The sequence below is a fragment of the Aythya fuligula genome, chromosome 1 (genome assembly GCF_009819795.1).
Source record: "Aythya fuligula isolate bAytFul2 chromosome 1, bAytFul2.pri, whole genome shotgun sequence".
NCBI lineage: Eukaryota > Metazoa > Chordata > Aves > Anseriformes > Anatidae > Aythya > Aythya fuligula.
This window is the reverse complement of record NC_045559.1, coordinates 78,746,087-78,770,881: the sequence shown is the minus strand read 5'-3', so window position 1 is coordinate 78,770,881 and position 24,795 is coordinate 78,746,087. Positions and strand designations below refer to the sequence as shown.

The 24,795-nt window shown below is 36.7% G+C and overlaps 1 protein-coding gene across 4 annotated transcripts in view; it reads right to left on the bottom strand.

The window, feature by feature from the left end:
• Positions 1-7,755: 7,755 nt before the first annotated feature.
• ANO2 (anoctamin 2) overlaps positions 7,756-24,795 on the bottom strand; it is a 190,394-nt gene continuing 173,354 nt past the window's right edge. For all 4 annotated transcript variants that reach the window (XM_032207994.1, XM_032207993.1, XM_032207995.1 and 1 more), the window contains 5 exons: positions 18,289-18,441; positions 18,141-18,193; positions 16,402-16,583; positions 10,360-10,465; positions 7,756-8,784 (listed from right to left, as the gene is read on the bottom strand). In XM_032207994.1, the coding sequence (XP_032063885.1) occupies positions 8,503-8,784; positions 10,360-10,465; positions 16,402-16,583; positions 18,141-18,193; positions 18,289-18,441 (776 nt within the window). In that variant the 3' untranslated portion in view covers positions 7,756-8,502. The remainder of the gene's footprint in view (positions 8,785-10,359; positions 10,466-16,401; positions 16,584-18,140; positions 18,194-18,288; positions 18,442-24,795) is intronic.

Here is a 24,795-nt window from a genome sequence, read left to right as displayed (position 1 = left end):
CATGCCAGTTAAAATTAATATATTCCCTTGACTTCAGAGAAAATCCTAAGTGGTTATTTTTCTTCATTTACTAAGCCAACACCAAGGAAAAACTCTTGACAGTTTTGGTTATGTGAAAAGTCTTTCTGACTGATCTGGAACCCATGAAGTAGCTTTTGAAGTACTTTGTCCTCTGATGGTTTGACACGTGTTTCATGAACCTCATGAACACATCCATCTCCTTTGAGTACCCAGTATGTGGCCTTGTTTTCCTTCTGCTGTCTTGCTCCATCTACTGGAACCAGTTTTATATGGCATTTTAATGAACAAATAATATGATGGGTATGATCATTTGTTTTTGTTTATACTTTTATTTAAAAAAAAAAATCTTAAAAAAAGCACCCCCAAAAAAACAAACAGACAAACAAACAACAACAACAACAAAAAACAACTCCTAATCCATGCTACAATTGGTTTATATTTGTTTTATAATGAAGTGCATATTTCACACACTGTCTTCCCCTTTTTTTGGACTTTTAAGCAAAGACCTGAAGAAGAGTATTCTTCTATTTTTCCATGTCCTCCTAGATTCACCTCCTCATTGACTTTCTGTGTTTCCAAATTCTTATGAATATCATAGAATCATAGAACCATTTAGATTGGAAAAGGCCACTAAGACCATCAAGTCCATCAAGCCCAACTCTCAACCTAGCAAGTCTACCATTAAACCATGTCCCAAAGCACCACATCTATGTGTCGCTGGATTACCTCCAGGGATGGTAACTCAACTGCTTTCCTGGGCAGCCTATTCCAATGACTTACAACCTTTTCAGTGAAGAAAATATATTGTTTCTCAGATTAGATATAGTAAAAAAAAAAAAAGAAGAAGAAAAACAAAACAAACAAACAAACAAACGAAACCTCTCCCAGCATCAACAGAAGGATGTTTTGGGGAATTGGCTGAAATATGAATTCTACTTTGAAAAATCTTATAAAATTCTTAAGTTACATACTTACTATGAAATAATTACAAAGGGATTCCTGTTAGTTCCTAATTAATATTTTACTAGTCATACATAACTGTAAAGGGTCAGAACAGATAGAAAAGTAGCTAAAGCATTAGACACAAGATGAAAGTTTACATCACACCTGTAAAACTCCAGACAACTTTATTGTCATGTTTGTTTGTATCTTATTTAAGGAAGCACCTACTGTAAACTTTATTTGGGTGGTGTAATAATCCTGTTAGAGAACTGACTTTTTAGGATAGGGCTAATTTTCAGTTTAATTCTTGGACAGAAAATGCCGGAAGTTATCTCTGCATTTGTGTAACCAAAGCCTCCATATTTTTGTTGTTGTTGTTTGTTTGTTTGTCTGTTTTGAGGAATCGCTAAAGAAACAGACTTTACCTTACAGATTCAGATTGGACTTCAATTTCTTCTCTCTTTAAACAGGGAATAGATTGTTCCCCAGTGTATGAATTTCAAGTGAAACTGTAAGACTTCTGGAATATCAATATTTCTGTCAAGTCTTATCTAACATTATCATTAATAGTCAATGCAAGAATAGTGAGTAGACCAAGACATGGTAAATTTAGAAGCACTAACACTAGTGACTCTTTTCCTCTGATCCTGTTGTGATAATTAGAGCTTGAGCAAAAGCTGAGGCTATGGACTTGAACGAGATCCTGATAAGTTCTGAAAAGTGTGTGTCTGTGTTCTGACACACATAAATTCTGAAAAGTCTGTGTGCAGACATCTTAATTCAAACAATAACAGCATTATTCTCACAGATTCATGGAGGTTATTCTCTTGGCTTTTCTGATGAATCTCTTCTTCTTTGGTCCAACTTCCTTTGTTAGTTTCTAGTTTTAAAGGAGCAACTTGGATTCTTAGAATAGTCTTTCCGCAAAATGTAAAAGCCTTTCCAAGTTAATGGATCTCATTGCTTTCCTGTTTATTGGACTTACTGAATTCAAACACTACAACGTGCTAACAGACACTCTGCTACCAGAAGTTACATATCTTACACTCCATACATAGATTTAACTAGATTACAAACCAGTATTCTTAGATTCTTACCCATTTTATGTTATTTATAGCAGCAGCATGTACTGCCTTATCTTTCATCAGAATAGCCTTGTTAAAGTGATTCTTCTTTTAATTCCTAATATATTTAAATTCAAAGAACATGGCTTTCGAAAGTGAACTGTAGTTGAGTCTGTCTTAAATACAAGACATATTTACAGCACAGAGAGTGATAAATGTTCTGAAAATCAGGTTTATTAAAAACATTCCAAACAAGACATCAGTATGAATGTAGGCAAAATTCCTTGTTACTTTTGAAGAGTGATCCAATCTCAGTAAAGCACAAGGTGAAACAGCTTACTGTCCATGTTTTTCATATCATTGATGTGGAAGGACTCACTGAAGATCATAACAATGGAAGAGTTTGCTGTGGATACACATTTTTGCACTGTTGTGACATTTCTGAACCTGAATTTGTTACATTCTGTTGAAAGCTGCATACAGAATTGCATAGGAGAAACTCTTTTATCAAGGGCATACTCAAGTCAAAAGAAAGACTTCCACTGATTCTAGTGAGGTTTGAACCAGGGGATCTTGTCTCAGGTGGCCACATTAGAGACAGACATAATATAATCCCATGATATAAATGATTTTGCTCATTAAAACTGTAGAGCAAGGATGATCAGCAAAAATAGTTCAGAGAATGCAGTATATTTGAATAGAAGAACTGTTGTTAGTGAGTTTCTAAAGAATCAGAAACAGTAAACCTGCAGGAATGACAAGTGGACTGAAAATCTGTATAAATAAACAATTTTTATTAGACAATTATGTATGAGGAAAGTGTAGTACTGGGCTGTCTCAGGAGGTGTTACAGAATCTGCTTAATTTTAACAATTCCATAGGCACTGTGAAGAAAGCAATAAGGCATCCCATTAATTAATGCACTGATCAATAATTTAAAAATCAGTTAATAATTTATTATTGAGTACATTTGCAGATGATGGGAACTGTAGGGAATATTCAGAGTTTTGGTAGTACTGAGCAATTTAGGAGGGGTTTAAACACATTTAGAAGATAACTAAAGTATAACCTTCCATAATAAATAAATAAATAAAATAAAAAGATGCTAGGTTGTACATAAGGCATACAGAATCCATAGTCTTCTCTTCTCTTCTCTTCTCTTCTCTTCTCTTCTCTTCTCTTCTCTTCTCTTCTCTTCTCTTCTCTTCTCTTCTCTTCTCTTCTCTTCTCTTCTCTTCTCTTCTCTTCTCTTCTCTTCTCTTCTCTTCTCTTCTCTTCTCTTCTCTCTTCTCTTCTCTTCTCTTCTCTTCTCTTCTCTTCTCTTCTCTTCTCTTCTCTTCTCTTCTCTTCTCTTCTCTTCTCTTCTCTTCTCTTCTCTTCTCTTCTCTTCTCTTCTCTTCTCTTCTCTTCTCTTCTCTTCTCTTCTCTTCTCTTCTCTTCTCTTCTCTTCTTTTTCCCTAGAAGTATGCCTCCTCCATTGTCTGTGGGTCTTTCAGATGAAACACATATCAATGTACTTTCCTAGGCAAGGTATAGGAGTTTGGGTCTGTGTCTTATCTTCCCTCCTTACCCATGAAGGCACTTTCTAGTGCTATAACTGAAAATCTGATATTACTGGACCTGTGAGATATGTTAACTGGTATATGGTGTGAATAAAGTTATGTACAAGAATAGGTCACAAAACATGGGTTTGTATTTCCTTCTCAAAAGCAAAAAGATTATACCACACGGGGAATAAGGCCATCTATACATAATTAAAGGGTGAGACTGCGTAACTGCAACAGATGTTATATTATCGTAGTAAGAAGAGTTTATTCGTAACAGTAGTAAATATTGTGCTTGTACATTTCCAAGCAATAATTTAACAAACATACTTCCATATAGGCTACTCTTTTCTTCCTGGACTAAATTTCATTAGTTTTGAGTGTCATGAAAGGTTAAATTGTAAAAGAGGTCTAGATAGCAAGATTTTCTACATTCTGAGAAAGCTGAGGATTGAAAAAACAGTGACACCCATTACAATGATATCTCTACAAGTGCTGATACTTTTAAAAGAGGGCAAATATCCATGAAGAAGGCATGACAGAAAGGGATAAGATTCCCATATAGCTTCACTCAATTCCTGCAAGCCTTCTATAAAAGTAGGGCTAGTCACTGTGAAAAGGATCTGATGGATTCTTGAACTAAATGATGTTGAAGTTCACAGCATGATGCAGGAGCAAGAAGTAAAGGCCCCTTCAATCTGGGTCAATTTCTTCTCCTGAAAAACCTAGGAAAGCTCTTTTAAACGACCCTGCACCAACAATCCAAAGGAGAGGCTGTGGTAAATGGAGCAACAACCTCTTTCAGTCATCATAAGCTTCTGCTGGCCATAGAGAGACTGGGAGGTAGAGACTTTACACAGTCTAATAATTATGTCAGATCCATTTATATCCATCTTAAGGCTTTATATTATCCTCATTCCTCTACTTTGTTATTTCCTATTCTCACTGTTCTGGTTAGATGTGCAATTATATACGTTTCTATTAATAACACCAGAAATGAAGCCTAGAGTGTGGGTTTGGTGTTTTGTGACTGTAGTTTTCAGTGTGGCATTAGCTACTTACACACAAAGGGATATAGGTTTTTGTTTGTTTGTTTTTGTTGGAACGGTTGGATGGACTTTTAAAATCTGAACTAAATGTTCACAACACCTATGCACATTTCCTCTCTGCTTACTTTTTACCTTTCTTTTGCAGAGATTTTAGCTCATTTTCATTGCTAAAACCAGGAGTCACAATAGCTCACAGGTTTTATTATCACTTTGGGTTTCTACTTACGTCCCTAATCTCTTCTTCCCTAGAGAAGGTCTTTCAATGCGTGTCTCTTGAAAAAGTCATTCTTTGCTTGAGACATGACTTATGTTAAGGGGATGCTTTGCAGGTAGATTTACAAGTATCTTTCTGAAAAAAACGGATCAGATAAAGTCATGCTTTGTCCAAAGCAGATAAGTTAGAAACTGGGAATGAATGTAGGCCCAATCAATGATCTACAATTACAGTAGCTGATGAGAAGCAGTGTCAGAAGAATCCAGAGGTTACCATAGAAATGTAACAATGAATATGATCCTTAGGGACTGCACTTGAGTCAAATACAAAATGCGCAGGAATTCTCAGTGAATGAAACTCTCAAGTTTAAGGGAAAAATAGAAACTATATCACAGATAAAGATAATTGAGCAGTCTGTTCTGCTTGTGATATCATAGTAGATCCAATCTGGATATGAGCCATCTTTGCTGCAATGCCTCTTTCCCAACCTTGTTTGGGTGAGATATATAAACCTCAGGAAAACTTTCAGAGCACAAGTGTACATCTGCCTGCTTCTCTAGTTCCTCTTGTCCTAGCAACATGTTATTATCTAGAAACACATTATCATAGCAAACACTTCAGTTGCTTGTTATGGAAATTCTGTGTAACAACAACCTAATACATTCAAGTTTGTGATAGCATTTTTCTGACCATTATTGACTCACTCAGACTTTTTAAAAATACAAAAAGGTATTTCCTGGATGGAGGGAGAATGTACAAAAATGGTTCTATTTTATGAGCCTTAACTCTGACTCTACTGTATCCAACAACCAACTGGAAAAGAGGGTGCCATGTGGCTTGTATACCACATTACAAACCCTGAATGCACTTCCGCCAATCTGGGGGAAAAAAAGGAACATCGCAGTATTCCAAAAGTCTGGCAAGTCTGATATTTCTGCTGTTAAAACAACACAACATTTCTCCCCATCTGAAACATTTTGGAGTGAAGAAAATTAATTGTATTTCAGTAAACTAGAGATGTAAACCACAATGTACAGACAGTAACAAAACCTCCAGATCTCACACCGAAATGCCACCTCGTATAAATGAGCACATAGTTATCATTAATATCAGGTACTTGAAACATGAGTGACCCCTTATGGTAAGGGGTCTCTTAATATATGAGACCTTGGAATGTTCAACAGGGCTTGTTCATCCTTTGAAAGTAAAATGTGGCAGTTTTGGAGGAGATATAGTGTTCTCACTTAAGTGTTAATCATAGCAGTGGGTAAACAAGCTTTGTTTCTCACCTAGCAAATTTAAAACAAAACAGAAAAAGTATAATCAATTAGAGATTCAGCTAATTCTAAGTAATGTAAACATCTTAAGCACTCAGTGTCTGGAGGCTAGGTGCTGGACTTCTGCATCCTAAAGCCTAAATGCACAATCTAAGGCATTTATCCGGGTTCCCTCTAGAATGCAGGGAAAGAGGTAGGTGTTCTCAGAGGTGATCCATTCAGATCAGACATCAGTGTTCAGATGGGATGAGTAGCTGGCTGCTGGTGCCTTTCTTTCTCAGGTGAATGCAGAGGGCACCTAAATTTTAGTATCTCTATTGTGGTCATACCAAACCCTTGAGCTTCTGCAAGATACAGTATCATGACTTTGTGCTTCGCAAAAATGTTATTCATATGACCACAGGTGACTGTGAGGTTTTCATACTAACAAAGCTTACATTGTATTTAAAAAGAATATTTTCCTGTAATTTTCTACCTATTGCAATCGCTTAGAAACACCATATATATACACTGTTAATAGTTTATATCCAGTACATTATGTCAGGAGCTCTTCAAATCATATGTGTGTATTTGTGTACATATACATATGTTCACAATATGTATTTGAATCACTCTGTGTATTGGAAAAAGGAAAAATGTATTACTACACATTTTGCACATTTACAAGTTGCATTTTTAGTCTTAAACATATTCAGTCAAATTGGAGCTGGACAATCTTCCTAACAAATTATTATTCATTAAAAAAAAAAAGTTTCAGGACAGGGCCAAAACTCTCTCTGAATTCATCTAAAATTCAGCTAATGAGTTTTGACAGGGGAAAAAGGAAAATATTTGGAGACATCACACTTTTGTTTCAACAAAATTAAGCATTTGCAATTTTATTCAAGTTGACATTATCATTTTATAAATTGATATACTAGATAGAAAGGATAAATAACCCTAAATAAAACTTTAAAAATGAAATTCCGAAGTTAATTTTTTCACTTCAGCCCACCCTGTAACAGTTCTCCCATTTTCATTCTCTTTAGTTTAGGCACTGAATGAAAAAGACCAATTAATTTCACCTCTCTCATTACATTACGAAATGTTCTCATAGAAAATGAACTTTTCATCTAAGAGAACGAAGCTCTTAGGCTTCAGAAATATATACAATAAATTATAATGCTAAAGAGCGATCATGTTGTATATAATGCCTGAAACTGAAGCACTTCTTTTGTTTTGTGCTTTTTCATGGTTTTGAAAGCTTTGGTGAAAAGACAAAATGAGAGGAAAATCTTTTATCTAAACTCTGAATTTCAAGTCAGACTAGAGACAGAATGTCATGTAAAAGAAATGGATTTTTTTTAGCAAAGATTTATTTTCATTCATAACAGAGTAAAGTTATTCATTAAACGTTGTAGATGAAAGTTTGCTTAGTGAATAAGTCTTTCTTCCAATGAAATAAAGATCTGTAAAATAGTTTACAGTAAATGCACAACAGCAACTTTTGTTATTTTACATGCAATGTACACAGAGATGTCACATGGTTTACAGGGCTTGATTCCATTCTCAGTTGTCAGCCTCACACTGGTGTTTGTTTAGTCGCATGATTCCTCTTGATACTGGCTGAATTCCAAGTCTAAGTGAGAGGAGAATCAAACATGCTTTTTTTTTTTTTTTTTCAGGACAATGAATAACTATGAGCTTTCCTAGTTCTAGCAGCTTTACTTAATTCACATGCATACGTTGTGGCCTCTCTGCTCATTACCACATGCATTCAGGCTCCTGCAAAGCAAAATACAATATATCTGTAGATGGAATTCCTCAGTGATTTTCAGTTCCTTCTTTTCTCACAGCTCCATCCCCTTAACAGCAGCCCCTCATGCTCTACCAAGATAGCACCAAGTAGCAGTGTACATTAGGAAGGCATAAAGACTCCCTGAGACTCGACATGTTTATCAACCATATGGTGACAGCTACAAAACATAAGACCATGCATTGTGTGCACTTTGTTAGGGTTGATCAAATCCACCAAAGAGAGATATTAGGGCAGAACTTTCTACTCTATTCCCCATGTTCCATGGGGTCCTTCTGCTGAGGTCTTTCTGCTGAGACTGCACAAGTGAGGAGAATTTCTGCTTGCCTACCCAGCTCACATGCATCACTACAAGGACCAGTTACAATGTAACCCATGCCCCCTACTAATAAACTCTGAAAATCATGTAGCCCAGATAGCACAGAAAATGTAACAGAGACACTTATATATGGAGTTTTTAAGGAAGAAAAAGAAGCCTCCTTTTTGTTACGTCTCTTCCTTGACTGTCTCTCCTTCCCTTGCTCATGTTGGAATCATATCACACAGCAAATAGGTATCACAGAGGTAAGCATAAAATGCTATCCTTCCCTATGGATTCATACTTCTGTGTGCTGTGAGCTAAAGGAGGCAACGCTGCCTTTCTGACTTCGGTCAAACTGACAGAAGCTGGCAGCTCGGCTTTTTTGGTCTTTGGTCCCACTTTTCTGTTTATGCTTGTCACGTGTGATAAAGCTTTCAATCAGTTTCAGTTTTTCATGTTCTTCCTTCAAGAAAAAGTCAACAAGCACACTTTTCTCTTTTTTGATCTGTTCGCTGATGTCCTTGGGGATGTCAGGTATCATCCAGTCAACCAGAACACTGAGGAACATCACCAAGTTCTGCAAACAGAGCAGTAGACATGAAACAAGAATGAAGGATCCAAAATACTTCCACTAGAGCAAAATCAAACCTTTGCTATAGGTATGAGGTATATACCAAAAACATCTTGCTGAAACCATATAGTATAAAGTCATTGAATATAGCATCAGTTCAGGAAAGAGCTCACATTTGTGCACAACTACCCCTCAGTGGTGAGGCTGAATTAAACACATGCTTCAGTTGGGTTTGAAAAGGGAATGGATTTGGATTCATCATATTACTAATGGATTAAGTAGCTAAACCTGTGTTATTCCTTACAGGTGTTCAAAGGTGCTCAGTTCTCAACATCAGAGTTGTTGAGACTGGGTTCAGAATCCACTACTGAAGAGCACTGTCAGTGAAATCATCCTCCAACACCCTCATACCCATGTGTTTCCAATGTGGCCTAAGCAGACAGCAGACAACTTCCATTGTCTTTGTGCGCTCAAATACTTCTGTCTGCTGACATATGCTTCTGTCCGCAGCATATGAGCCAGAATTTCAAACCTCAGACATCAATGTCATTGCAGGTGATGGTCATATAACATAGTAGCAGGAAGAAGACTGGGCAAAAAGTTTTGCTTGTTTGTGAAATCTATTGATAAATTATGCCTTCAGGTTTATATTATAATGATAATACTTCAAAAACTGCTGTATTGTGTCATGTCTCTAAATGTGTGAGAACATTTGCTGACAAGGCTACTACTATGAACACTCCATTCCCATATGAGACAATGGAAATAATTAATCAGGGAATGTACTCTGGCAGAACAACAGGCAGACTATTTGAGGTCCAGCATAACCAGTGGCTTCAAATGTTCTTCAGGCAGTGGTGGAAAATTACTGATGTCAGAGCAAAGATTCAGAAGATGGCAATATAAACCAGGCAAGCCTCTCAGACACTCTTAGGAATATTTGGAAGTAGAGAAGAAAAGACAGGCAGATTTCAATATTAGGGGTGGGCCTGATTTGACTGTCAAGGGATACTAGATCAAGGATGAGAGCATAAAGCTTTTTATATTCAGAATCCAAAATATTGATAGCAAATCCCTTATCAATGAACTCTCAATACTTGGGGAGAATTTACTCCACTGACTTGTGGGAAGTGGCAAAAGACCTTGGAATATTTATTAATTCTGTTTATTTCTTGCTTTGGGTAAAGAACTGTGTTTTACAAGCCTACATAGCATTTATGTGCTTTTTACAAGTGATGACTGTGAGTATAATAGTCCACAGAGTCTACTTAACTGAAATGTTTAAGATCCTGTGGCATTTTGGGGATCAGTGCCAGTGCCAGGGGCTAATGCAGGCTGTGGAGCTTCCCTTCCATGCAGGGAGGGAAAATTGAAGAAATATGCTACAGTGCTACAAAAGGACAATCTTTGCTATAGCTTACTGACACTTCAGCCAGCCCAGTAGACCGGGTACAAGCAGATTAATTTGGGTATTTGCAAACATTAAAGCTTGATTGGACCCGGGCTTCTTTGGCACATGCATTTAAATTCATTTATTATAATATTTATGTGAATGAAATTTCAGTAACTCAACAGACTTACCTGAAATAGAATAACAAAAGCCAAGCGAGCAGATAAGACCGCCCAGTACTGTTTAGAAAATTCATACTGATTTGGGGACCAAGGTGGTTCTCTGTAATCTTTAAACCTGTCAATGAAGGCAGCTCAGTTATCACATGATTCCAGCAATATCCTCTTGCACCAATTGCTTTGATTGACATGATTTTTCAATCACAAAATCTAAAGAATTAAATATTCCAGATGTTCCTACTTCAACCCATAGTATGAAATGCAGCTCCAGAATTAGAGCTGGACTATTGCCACTGATTTAGCAAGCTTACGCTGGTTTTCACAGTTGTAACCAAAATCAGAACATTGTTCTAATGTTGGAAATTTCCAGATTTTCCCAGATTTAATAATGTGTCCTTTATTTTGCAAATGTTAAACTGATGTCACTGTACAGGGAATAAACTGTTGAAGCTAAAGCATAGATATACATGTAGTCCAAGGCATTGTCAGACCACAGAAAACAAGCATGTATTCATCACACCTAAACTGAGATCAGTTTAGGAAGTAAATCAGCCTACATAATACCTGACTCACACTCTAGTATTTCCTGTCTGCATAAACGACAGGGGGAGCCATGGAAAAAGCACTTCCTCAAAAAAAAAGTTTTCTAGCTTTAGACGGGATAAAAGAAAGCTTTAGTCGTTTGGTGCAAAGACTGGTGCTTTTAGTATTATCATCAATCATTTGGACATAAACAACAGGCTAATAAAACTCACACATGCTCCTAAATTGGAAAGTTTTGCAAATAGCAGGAAATACAGAAAGCAATAAGAAATACAGACAGGAAACACAATAAGAATAATCTGGGGAAATGGAAAATAATTAAAAATAAAACAATTGAAGGGTCTTTGAGAGGATAAAGATTGAAAGCAAATGCAATGAAAATAGCCTGAAGTTTACAGTGGCCAGCAAGTTATAACAAGTTTGAAATATGGCACCAGGACAGTATGACTTGTGGATGTATAAACAAAAGGCATGATGGTGCTGGGAGATATTAGCCCTTCTCTGAACATTCTCAGGTAAAGCCACACCTGGAATGCTGCATTCAGCCATTTAGCTGTGAGTGGGGGAAGGAGGGGGAAGAGATGAGGGGGAGGAAGACAGAGAGAGGAAGAAAAGGGAAGGAGAAGGAGAAGGAGAAGGGGAAGGGGAAGGGGAAGGGGAAGGGGAAGGGGGGAAGGGGGGAAGGGAGGAAGGGAGGAAGGGAGGAAGGAAGGAAGGAAGGAAGGAAGGAAGGAAGGAAGGAAGGAAGGAAGGAAGGAAGGAAGGAAGGAAGGAAGGAAGGAAGGAAGGAAGGAAGGAAGGAAGGAAGGAAGGAAGGAAGGAAAAAGAGAAATTGAGAAAAGAGAGAGAGAAAGAGAGAAAGAGAGAAAGAGAGAAAGAGAAAGAGAGAAAGAGAGAAAGAGAGAAAGAGAGAAAGAGGAACAGAGAAAGAGAGGAAGAGAGAGAGAGAGAGAGAGAGAGAGAGAGAAAGAAAGAAAGAAAGAAAGAAAGAAGAGAAATTGAAGGCAGTTCAGCAAAACAATCCAGGGGCTTAAGAGACTGACTCACCAAAGAAGATTAAAGAAGTGCACATGTATTGCTCCATTTTGGTAAGTAACAGCCACAGTTGGACATGATAACCATGCACAAATTGTGCCCTTAGGACTGAAAGGGATAATTTAGTGCTGTTCACAGTGTTTGACTAGGTTTAATGGGATGAAATTAAGAAACAGAAAATCTGTTTTGAATACCACAAAACCCTTCCTGACAGTAAGATTCATTAGACTGCGGAAAAGCCTCCATCAGGGGATAATGGAGAAGGTTCATATATAAAATCTGTCAGCTTCAGTTTGCAGGTGTGCTTACCAAAATTACCTTCAGGTTCTATCCACGTGGTTCTGCATGTTAAATTACACATTTACAAAACCTCCCAAACTCATAACAAATTCAGTCTGAAATGCTGGATGTAATTCTGGGCTGCAGCTTTTGGAGACAAAGTACACAGGGTACGTACAATCTGTGATGCAGAAAGGGAGGAGGAAGAGGAGGAGACAATAACTGTAAATTGGGAGTTATTATTGGAAGCACTGTCTGGGTTTGGTTAGAGCCCAGATAATTTGTTTTGTTCAGTGGGTGCACATGCAGCAGTCCAGTTCTCCTTCCTATCTTTGGTCCTATGCTATGCCTATACTGTAAGATTTCCCCTCTTGCATCCTTTTGTACAACATGGACTTCTACACGTTGCACAAACCAGTGTACCAGGGCTACAGAAAAGGACAGAATCAGTTCCATTGAATTTAATTTGCCTGAACATCAAGGCAAGGAAAAACACTGAGTTTATTGTACATTTTCCTAGCACAATAAATCAATGCCAGTCTTGACAGCAAGCACAGAATCACCTGAAAGGGTCTCCAATGGCGGTGCATTTTCCATTTAATGTACTTGGAGCTTTACAAACTATTCAAGTGTTGAAGGACATCAGATCCCATGAAAATTTCACCTGGCCAAGTGGTACACATAAATCACACTGTGTGAATCAAAATTCAGCAGAACACCAGCAAATGGCTTGTGGTGAAGGGAGATGTTTTCAGAGCTACAGACAAGGTAGCTGGGCTTCAGCCCCACCTCCCTTTTAAATATTCTGTGGAACATGACACTTTAAAGTGCAACAATCATGTCTTTTCTAAACACTAAAGTCTACAGGTTCTGTAGGTAATTTCTTGGGGGGGAGGGGGGAGGTTGGAAGGGAGGGAGTAGGAGGTGTAAGTGAGGATGGACGGAAAGGACCACACATGACTTAGACAAAATTGACCTGCAGCCAGTGTTAATATGCAGATATATTTAACAAGTATTTAGTGTGGAGACAAAGACTGGTAGAAACAATCAGAATTATATGTAAGTGTAACTGCAAATATATCTAAATAAAGTGATATAATGTCCTCAATAAATTGAATACAACATTACTGAATCACAAGGAAGCTGTGCTTCAGCAGTACAGGAATATATAAGAATTATTCAGTGGAATACATTAGAATCCACTATTGATCACTGGGTGTAGATAATATCAATACCAGGGCATTATGAATATTAATTAATCAAAAAAATTAATTTACAAAATATGCAAGTAGAGGAAATCCTCTTTAATGGAATAAGAAAGCTGGAGATGGACTCTTTTTATAGGGAGTACAGTGATAGGACAAGGAGTAATGCATTTAAACCAGAAGAGGGTAGATTTTGATTAGGTATAAGAAATAAATTCTTTAATATGAGGGTGATGAGGCACTGGAACAGGTAACAGGTAGTCCAGAGAAGTTGTGGATGACCCCTGAAGCCAAGTTGCCCAAAGCCAGGTTGCATGGGGCTTTGGGCAACCTGGCCAGGTGGAAGGTGTCCCTGCCCATGGCAGAGGACTTTAGATAATCTTTAAGGTCCCTTCCAACACAAAGCATTCTGTGATTCTGTGATAGATGGAAGAAAACCAAAACACTTTTTTAGCTTTGCAAAAGTTACATGCAAGACAGCATGAGACTGGCACATTACCAACATAGGCACAATGATGAGTCGTAGTATCTGTTACCACTTACATTGTGAAAGAATCTGGTGTTCCCAGCAGAAAGCAGTTCATGGAAATCCTGCAGTCACAAAATTACTGAGTAGCTATGGTTGGAAGGGACCTGTCACGTCCCACCGGCAGGAATATGCAGGGAGTGACTAAGATTTGCAGATCCGCTTAATGTGAACTAAGGTGAGATAACACTCAAGGTATGTGCATAAACATTAACTTTAATAGGAACACGCAGAACAAATAGTCTGTCAATGTTGGCACTCTCACAATTATATCTATCTGAGTTATGCGACTTTATGGGAAATCAAGGTAGGCCTAGCATTTATTGGCATTTTTGAAGGTAGAAAAAATAGAGAGACAGAGAAAGAGAGAGAAAAGGAGAGAAAGATAGAAACATCACCAGTCCTGGATCTAGCATCAAAACTGCTGAAGGGCATAGTTAGTGTAGAGTGATTCCCCATGTGTATTTGTACATGCCTGTATATATTGGCTTTGGCTCTGGGAGTGGTTGAGACCCCAGTATTTTTCCATATCTATTAGGACAAATCAAGAGAAGTGACACCAGACCTCTCCCCATGACCTCCCCCCATCTCTCACAAGGGCCAGTGGTCACCTGGCAACCATCCCTCTGCTGACAGCAAGGTCAGCTGGAGCAGGTTGCTCAGGGACTTGAATGTTCCTAGGAATGAAGACTCTCCAAGCTATTTGGGCAGCCTGTTCCTAAAGAAGTTTTTTACTATGAGGGTGATGAGGCACTGGGACAGGTTGCCCAGAGAAGCTGTGGATGCCCCATCCCTGGAAGTATTTAAGGCCAGGTTGGACAGGGCTTCACGTACTCCATTATCATACCAAATTATAAAAATTAAAAGAACTAAACCAGTAATAATGTCACATAACTTAGCAAGGTTTGCTTTTTTTTTGCCTTCAGCTACACAAGTGCTGTTTTGCTCTGAAAAAATCATTACAACTAATGCTTTGCATCAGATTGGCACTACAGCAATGTTTATTTGGAAGTAGTGTCAAAGAGTTCACAGCATTGTAGAAAATGCTACTCAAAATATTCAAAGAATGTGTTCTGGGTATTCGGTGGGAGAGTTGTTTCTGGCTTGTTATGGTTATTTTTAAGATACCTTAATCTCTGGCAATGCCCGTAAAGAGAAAAATTCAGGCTTATTGTAACCACATTTATCTTCAGAGGTCACAAAAATCTAAGAATAAGAGAGGTCAGCTTGTTCCCAAGATATTTGCCAGAAACAGAAAAACAGATTTTTATTTTTTTTTTCCAGCTTAAGGGACAGTGTTTGCTGCCTGTCTCTTGGGACGCAAGCAAGATACTGCAAAGTTCTGTCCAAAGCTGTGACTTTGGTAAGATCCAAATTGAGGTTGGTGATAATGAGATATGAATGGATATGAATGCTGATTTTTTTCATAATTGTTTCCTGATAAGGGAACAGAAATACTCTCACAGTTGCTTTTCAGTCAGAGTAGTACATGGTCAAACATGTAGTATATGCTTCTTTTTTTGCAATCTATTTATTTATGTATTTTGCTTGGTAGCACAGACATGATATTCTCAGGCAGAGACCGCTTTTATACCTAGTGCAGATTATTTCCTTCTCTCTGTATTTTGCCTCTGTTAAATCCGTGTTACTCTGATGAGCACTTTTCCAAATACACTGGGAGAGTCATACACCATAAGTAGAGGCCAGTGACTGTGACCAGGTAAACAGCTTCAAAGTTAAGGTAAACAGCTGTAAAGTTAAGATAGCAGTCACAGTGACATGGGAGATCCATATTAATAGGGATGTTTGTTAAAGGAAAGCTCATGCTGATTTGATACATTTTTATGAAAAAAAAAAAACACAAGGTTACACTGAGAACCTTAAAACCATATTAGTGATTTCTCATGCAAACTGGAAGTACTCCATAGGTATCTGCATGCTGGTGTTTTCTGCTCTTCCTGAGGAGTAGTAAACTAGATACTCTGAACATATTTTAATGGAAGTTGACCTTTGTTTTCCCAGCCTGAAAAGATGATGCTGAAATATAAGATCTGCAGATGGGTAACAGTGTAGGTTTTAAAGATGGAAAGAGTATATTGAAAACTCATATCTCATAAAGTAAACACCGAGCTTAATAAAGAGAAAGAGCCTGGTTCTAATTAGTGGGAACCCATCTTAAAAAATGAATTCTGCCTTCATTGTCCTTAATGAAAGTTATGTATTTCAGTACAGAAAGGAATTTTTTTTTATTCAAGTCTGTCTAAATTGTTTATTTTGCCTTTTAATGCATGGGAAAAAACATTCTAAGAACCTTCTAAGATAGTGAGAATACTCTGAAAGCTGTACTCTTAAAACCATGTTCTTAAAGACACAAATATTATCAGCTCCCACTTGGAAAATTTTTGTCTGTCAAAAGACCCAAAGAAATAGCTTTGCCTATGCAAACTGTCATTAAAAGCATTTTACCTGCAGAATAAAACATCCTGTGCAAATGGGGAGTTTTCTGGCTGTGTTCCAGCCTTGAGATGACTGACATTGAAGTATGAGAGTGTGTGATTGATGAAGCCATGCATGGTTCCATTTTGACTGTATGCATATTGATACATAAGGCGTGGAATGAAATCAGATGTGACAGCAATTACAAAAGCCTGGGAGACAAAAAAAAAAAAAAAAAAAAAAAAAAGAGGAAGAAACATGGTGAATGTATGCCTAATGTTTTTCAGATTAAGTTAATTCAGGTGATAATTTTCATGTTCAAGTAAGTTTGGAGTGGTGATGAAGTATGAATTAAATGGACAGACCTGATAAAGAATGTGTACTTGTATAAATGCACAGTGACTTGGACTGACAGGACTCACATCTGACATCAGTCATGCTGAAATAAAACTGGTATAGTGAGTGAATCAGACACACAAATATCTAGATCATACCAATAAGAATTCATTAAATTCATTTAAAATGGTATGTTGGTGAATAGCCTGCATCAATATTATTCAGATGCAGTAGAGAAGCAGATTTGGGCATTGAGTATTTTGTCAAACCAAATATGGCCATCTTACATTTCTGTCACTAACAGATATATTAATGGAATCCTCCCTAAATAAAAATGCTCAGAGTTTGTTTGAGACAGGATTAAGTATCCTTAATTAATTAAGGATCATAAATTTTCAAAGTATATTTAGATAAAAGCAAGAAACTGCAAAGTTTTTCTCATTTAGCACAGATCAGTGCTGGAAAGCCTGAAATCTATGCCTCTTATCAACTTTACAGGTATGTACAAGGCCACAGAGATTTCCTACCTTAAATCCTGGAAACAGCCAAGCCATAACTGAACAGTATTCCACCTAAGTCAAACACTTCCACTTCTCTGGAAGCATTATAGTTCTCTGAGTTGTAATGATAGTTTACATACTGCTACAGAATGCTGTTGTGCTGGAAGTGACTGTACCAAGTAAATTGCATAACACATCTGCACAAGTTTCCCCTTCAGTTTTCATAACACAAGTTTCCCCTCAGTAGTGACAACCATCTGTATTTCTTAAGTACTTTGAAATCTAAGAGTCAAAAATCCCATAATATTATGATTAAACTCCTAGGTTTTTGTTTGTTTGTTTGTTTGTTTGTTTTGTTTTGTTTTAAGAATATCTTTTTTCTATTTAGTTTTGGTAGCTTGGGAAGTGTGTAAGACAACTCAAAAAAGGCTACTCTTACAGGCAAACTCAATCTGTGGGAGAAATGATGTTTAGAGATATAATCATATTGTAGATATGAAAAAATGCTAATACTTTTTCTTGTAAGGGATTTCTGCTCCTGGAATGCACTAATAGATGTTATGTTTACATCCTTTTCTTTCATATCAGCAATTATAGTAGCAGTGACATAAAAAAGACATGGATATGAATGAGAAGCATATTTTTATCAATTGTCTGAAGTGTTGCCTCTTCAGATCCCATCCATCAGTTGTTTTTATGTGAATTAGTCTTCCTGTCCTACATAACACAAGGATATAGAGAACAAGGTGAGTGGATAGCCCTCTCCTTTGTAATTTAGATCGTTTTACACTTCCACAAGAATAAACTGGATAATTTAGATTTTATTGTATTTTATACCACTTGAGAAATTTAAACATCACTTTTATGTAACTTTGGAGTGACAATATAAGCACCTAAGATCATATTTAGAAACAGGTATAACCAAATACTTACATTAATGATAACTGAAAGCTTTCCAATACCACTCAAAATGTTATACCAAATTCCTGTAAGTGAAAAACAGGACTTGTTAAGATTTTTTTTTTTTCTCTATATTCAATTCTTGTTGTTCTTATCACTTTAATGATTTTCAGTTGCTTACCTATATCTTTTGCTCTTACTGTGTCTGGCCTCCTTAGTTCAGTAACAAACTTTTTTGCATCAAGTCGGACTTCTATGATGTTGTTCAGAAGAGCAAAGAGTGGTGCCAGAGGGAAGGAGGCAACGAAGAGTGTGACAAAGCCAAACTGGATAACTGGAAGAGAAATATGCATTGTCCTAGGATGTCTTTTGAAAGGAACTGGTAAACACAGCTGACAGCAAATTGTTGGTGAGCTTTGTGGGTGATAACACACATAAAACTCCACTTGGCAACTTGGACAGAGTAATAAATATCACAAAGCAAGGCTATGAAAGAGAGAAAGGTTTGTCACTATGTTTTATGAATGGTTCCAATAATCCTTCTGATCTCTAGCACATCAATACAAGCCAAAGTAAATAATACATTTACTAAAGTACAAAGAGTTCTCTGTGTATTTTTCTGTTGTTCAAGATGCTACTGTTTTTTCTTGTTCTTTTGCCTGTATGGAAAAGGATGCATTAGTAAGCAGGAGGAGGAACTGTACAGTGTGCCAATGTTTCTTTCCAGTTTCCTTTGGAAAATTTTGTGACAATCTGAAAAGAACAAAAACATAATGAATATCTTCATGGATGCATGAGTTTGTGGTGCCATATAGCATTTTCATCCCTATTTGTATCAATGATATACTTCAAAGTTAAAAATCTCCTGCTTGAAGTCCAAGCAAAGAAGACTGTTATTGTCACTTACTTTTTCTTTCTGTTTTGAGGTTTGGATAAGGAACTTTGGAGAAAATAAATAAATAAATAAATAAATCACTGGTTCTAAAGAAAAGTAGTACTGCAATGAAGGAGAGACCTTCTGAGTTCTCTGTGCTTCCCAGAACAATGATGCAACTAGTAAGTCTGGCTTCTTCCACAGATTAATTAAACAAACAAAACAAACGAACAAAACCTCTCTCACTTTGAAGTGGATGGCACATTATCTTGTTCACAGTACTAGTTCACTAGTGTATCTTGTTCACTAGTACCTCAGAGTTCAGCTCACCAGTGATTACATATATGTAATACATATGTATATATATGTATATATATAACTGTATAAATAAAAATACCACATTTTTTTCAGAGTGAATTATGCCTGTTCTCTAGGATATAGGCTGATCTGTCTTTATGCAAACAAATTATCTTCTAAATGGCTAAAGAAACCGATGTCACCCTGCAAAGCACAATGCTGAAGGTGCTTTTTGATGATTTTATATCTTGCAATATATATTCGTGCAATGACGGTGATTTTCTGAAACATCTCAATGCTCTAGAGATACTCAGAATAATGTAGTAAAACAAACAAACAAAAACTGTAAAAACTGTAAAGCAACAGTTTGTATTCTGTAAAACAAACCTTTTGTTTGTTTACTTTTTCTGTAAAACATTTTGTTTGTTTTCTGTAAAACAAACAAACTGCAAACAAAAGAGAGAAACAAGAAAAAACAACAACTAAACCCCCAGTTCCCTCCAGCAAAGCTTCTTCAGCTTTAGAGTGAGTTTGTCCTTAATTCCCTTGTCTTTCAGTGGTATGTTAGGGCACATAGAATCTACCTGATATGGGATTATGGGATAGTCTCATTTGTGTATATTTAGAGTCTGTAAAGGACCACCACTTTTTTTTTTTTTCTTTTTTTTAAGAAGTTGCCTAAAAGTCTTTTCTTCAATGGAAATTAGGAGGCTTCAGTAGTGAATGTTACTCATGAGATAGGGTCATTTCATTGCAAAAATGATACATTATTTTAATATGTGAAAAAAAGTGAAAAGGGTTTATTTCTTCAGAAAACAAGGAAGAGTAGAAGAGGAAAAATACACAAAAGTATACTGACCAAATGCAGAGCAATCCCAATAAAATTAAACTAATAAATCTAACTGTAATTTACAGTTCTGAATTAAATAAGCAGCAGTATGAAAAAGGTGTTGCTGTGAGGCAGTATGTATTGTCGCTTCTTTTCCAGGAAATCCCTGTGTCATTCCTCTCCCCACCATGAGAGAGCTGTTGCACTTTTTGTGAAAATCAGGTCTTTTCATAGCACAAGAGTTTTCTGTAAAATCATTTCCTTAGGCACTGTAGTCAGAGCCTACCACTGACTGTTTTCTCCAGTATCTTCTCTTGCATGCATCTTCTTTTGTGTACACAGATTGCAAGTCATCTAATTGATTTTCCCGCTTTTCTCTTACAAATGACAACATATTTGCATAGTAAATTATTATCTCTGCCTGAAATATATATCCTTTTAATTCTGATTCTCATTGCTTTGCGATAAAGAGTGTATCCTAATGTACTCCAAGACAGAGCTTTTTCAAAGCATATGAGCACTCTACCCTTGAAATTATATTTTCCTGAATATTTTACATTCAGAGTCAGGAAAAGGAATTATCAATGATATAAAAACAGGTGTTAGAATAATATCACAAAAACAAAACAAAACAAAATAAAAAACCATGAATGCTTAGCAAAATACATCGCTCCAAAATGCACCTTATTAAATTTTAAGTGAATTTAGCTGGAATAGAGCTGGCAGATTTCTGTTAAAAAAAAAAAAAAAAGGTATTTGCAATATTTTAAGTATAAACCACACACAGATTTGCTTTGATGTTGCTTATTCATTGCCTGGGAAATTTCACTTTATTGTGTTTTTTTTGTTTGTTTGTTTTTGTTTTTTTTTTTCAAGTTCATGAGGTATGTTCAAGGTATGCAAAGGTCTTCTGGATAATTGTGTAAATATGTCTTCATAGAAAACTCTGTGCCAGCAATCTTTGTGTGGCCATCTTGAAATCTCTTCAGTGTTCCAGCCTCCTTTTCATGAAAGTGTCAATGATGTAAAAAGCAGACAGAAAAAAAAAAAAGAAAAAAAAAAAAAGAAAAAAAAAAAAAGCCATAATTTAGATGGCCTTGAGTAGCAAATTTGCAATTATTCAAAACAAGCAGCATGTGACCAGCCTCAGCAATTTAATTGTGCTTGTTTAGTTTGGTCAGTATTTATGCAAATAGAAGATATGTCAACATTGTTGCCAAGGTTGCATGGATTAAAAAGAGAAAAATTCCCTTGAGCACAGTTCAGGTCCCAGAATCAACCTAGTTGTATCATGCTGGGGTTCTCCAGATGCCTGTTCAGTCACAGCAGAAACATTTACACTATATTGAGTGCACTTTACACTTTACTGAGTGCCTTCACGAAGACTGTTCCATCAATGACAGCTGATGCCAAGACATCCTATTTTGGGCCAGAATACTTGATGGTAAAAAATATCCTTTTTTACATTAACGCTAATACCACAAGGTCTCCATGCAAAGCTCTTGTAGTGCTTACATATGCACTATGCACAACCCTATGGCCCTACATAGGTGTCCTGCTTGACTTGGGTTGCTATTCTCTGTGCTTTGAGGCAAAATGTTATAGAGACCTGTGCAAGAAGCTAGACCTCTGGACATCCAGCTTTTTTTCAGATTTCATACTTTGGTAGGCCAAACTGGAGACCACACAGATGAACATGACCCAGTCTCATGTCACAAGCTAGTTAACAAAATGACTGAGAGTTGTGCATAAGGGAAATTGAAGAACATGGGCCATAAAGCCATCTCCTAGGGCATTAAAGCAGGAGACTAGATGTGTGGTCAAAGGTGACTTATTGAGACTAAAGGTATGTCAGCATCTTGAGAGAAGGTACAGAGTCGAGGAAAATTCCAGGGTGAGAGGCAGTAGATATACAAAGAATCTGTTCCATGATAGTTCCCTTGTAAACAGACTCTACAACCTTAGATATTGGCAACACCACAGCATCTTGGTGTGTTTACTGTACGAGAAACAGCATTGTGGGTGGAGCAGAGTGAGGACACCACAGCCAGCTCTGTGATATCACCACAGGGTTGGAGAACTTGATGGTACTATGGTGTTGATAAACTGCATAGGCAGCCCTGAGCTGAACTGATAACAAAATCAAGTCCTCTAAGTGAACTTCACTCATAATAATCTCGTTATAATACCAAAGTATTGTACATCAAAACCTTATCTGAATGAAGGTAATTGTTTATAGTTGTTTTGTCTTTTTTCTTACATCTGTATCATATGCCATAGAATTATATGTTACTCTAAGTAAAGAACGGAAAAAGCTCCTCAGAATAAATTTTTCAATATATAATCAAGCCTGGATGAGAAACTAAGGAAAAGGTATAATTTACTACTCTTTAGTAATAAATGTGTGCAATAAGCCTACACACAACAGAATAAGCTGGCATTTTCAAATCCATCCTCATCATAGAGATTATAGAAAAATGCAGTTTTCTCTTCAATGATTTTTTTTTATTTTTATTTTTATTTTTCTGCCTCACACATTGCTTTTTTGATGGCTTTTCCTGCTCAGGGGGAAATCCTTCCAAATCTCTCAGATTAATTCTTATGGTAATCAGTTGCTACAGACTTTGGATCTGATCATTTCCTTCTTAAAATTCAAAACGGAGCTTTGCCATTGCTTTTTAACAGCAGCCAGACGATGAAATCCTTTACTATTATTTCTGTCTGAGAAAAAATGTTTTCAATTAATTACTACATGAACCTTGGACTCTGAGGGGCTAGACTGGAGACAAGACAAATGAATGAAATAAGAATCTGAAAGTCATTCATGATTTTTTTTTTTTTCTCAAAAGAAAGGAAAAGACAGTAGTAGTAAAAATTTCACACATCCACATGCATCATTTGAATGGTTTTGGAGATATTTTTTTTTTAATTTTGTTTCATTAGCAATATTTATTGCTCTTCTAAACATCAACTTCTTGCCAATTCCTATCACTGCAGGCTACATGTGTTGTGAACTTGCTACCAGCTGGATGAGGAAATTGCTATACATGATACGTAAGTTGGGAATGCATATGGTCTGGTATATTGGTCTGGGTCAAAAGTCATTGCAGAGTTTTAGCAACAGGAAGTACTTATGACAAATTTGACACATTAACAGTGATAGTTTACATTTCAGGATTCATTGCAAAAAAAAATCTGATCATGTAGAAACACTGAAAATGTCTCTACTTAAGAATGTCTGCTAAGAAATATAAACATATATATCAGTTAATATTATCAAAACAAACCATCATCAGAAATTTCACTGGTGCAAATTAGAACTGTGTGCAGACATGCTATTGACTGACAAGGCACATTCAAGAAAGAAGCTCAGTATGGTCTGCTGACTGAAATCAGATTCAGAGTTGAGGTCACTAACAAAAAGACCTGCAAGAGCTTTCCCCAAAGCAAAACAGAGTTCATTTGTCATGGTAAAATATTGGCCTCTTCCTCCCACACTACTTGTACATGTAAAATGCCTCTGAAGTCAATGGAAGTTTACATGACTTGTAGACTTTAGGTTTTACCCTCTTATTTGTTTTTTAGACTAATATATGACTTTATCTTAAAAACTAAATGCCTTAGTCTCAATTTCCTGCTTAGTCTATATTATATCAAAGTCAGGTACTTGATTTTTCTGGATTTGCTCTTAGCTATTTTTTTTTCCATTTCATGAACAATAGTTGAAATACAACTTTGTACAAGAGTCAGTATCCATGAAATCATTATTCATACCACTGGATACCCTGAATTTGCTTCGATGTGGTTTTTTTCCACACTGCAGCTGCTCTCAGCCAATTGGTTTAGAACTATTGCAATATAATTCTTCAAGAAAACTATCATTCCAGTTTATGAATAGGAGATTCTGTCTTTGAAAAGCAGACACGTTTTTTTTTTTGCCTCAGATTTCCCAGCTTCATCCTAGCTACCTACTTAGTTATCATTTTAAAGCTTTGGCTTGAGGAAATCCTTGAGCCTTTACTCAAAGACATAAAACACCCTACTGTTACAAGTTGTTAGGCCAAACCCTCAATATATCACCTTTCATAACTAAAAAAGTAAAATGACAAGTGGCCATACTTCATTGGGTATGTCTTTCTTGGACAGAGAGGGCTCTCAGCAAATTCATGGATTTGTGAGTGGGGAGGAGGGCTGAAAAGTGAACAGGCTAGTGGAAAGTACCATTTCCTTTTATTTACTTTTCTGATGACATCTAATGCAAATGATGAGAAACCTTTCTACAGACAAGCAGATTTATTTTGTTTTGGGTTGTAGATCACCCCTGAAGTGGTAGGGATAAGCATGGTGATATAGATGCTGGCTTTGGGACAGCTAGAAATGGCAATCCCAAGGAACAGGATCACCTGTAACTGTTTTAATTTAGGATGATGTTAAACATTCAAATGCAACACAGCCTGTAATTACATATAAAGAGCTGAACACTTTCTACTGCAACATTAGGTAGACTTGTAAAATGCATGACCTGGAAGAAGGTAACACTCCTGGGCACTTCAGCACAGACTAGCTTTAAGACAGAAATGGCTGTAGCCTGAGTGAGTGAGTGAGTGAGTGAGTGAAAGAAATTTGGATTGTTCTTTTCCTGCCAACAATTCCCTCTTTCATGTTTGTTGTTCCTCATTCTTGCTGTT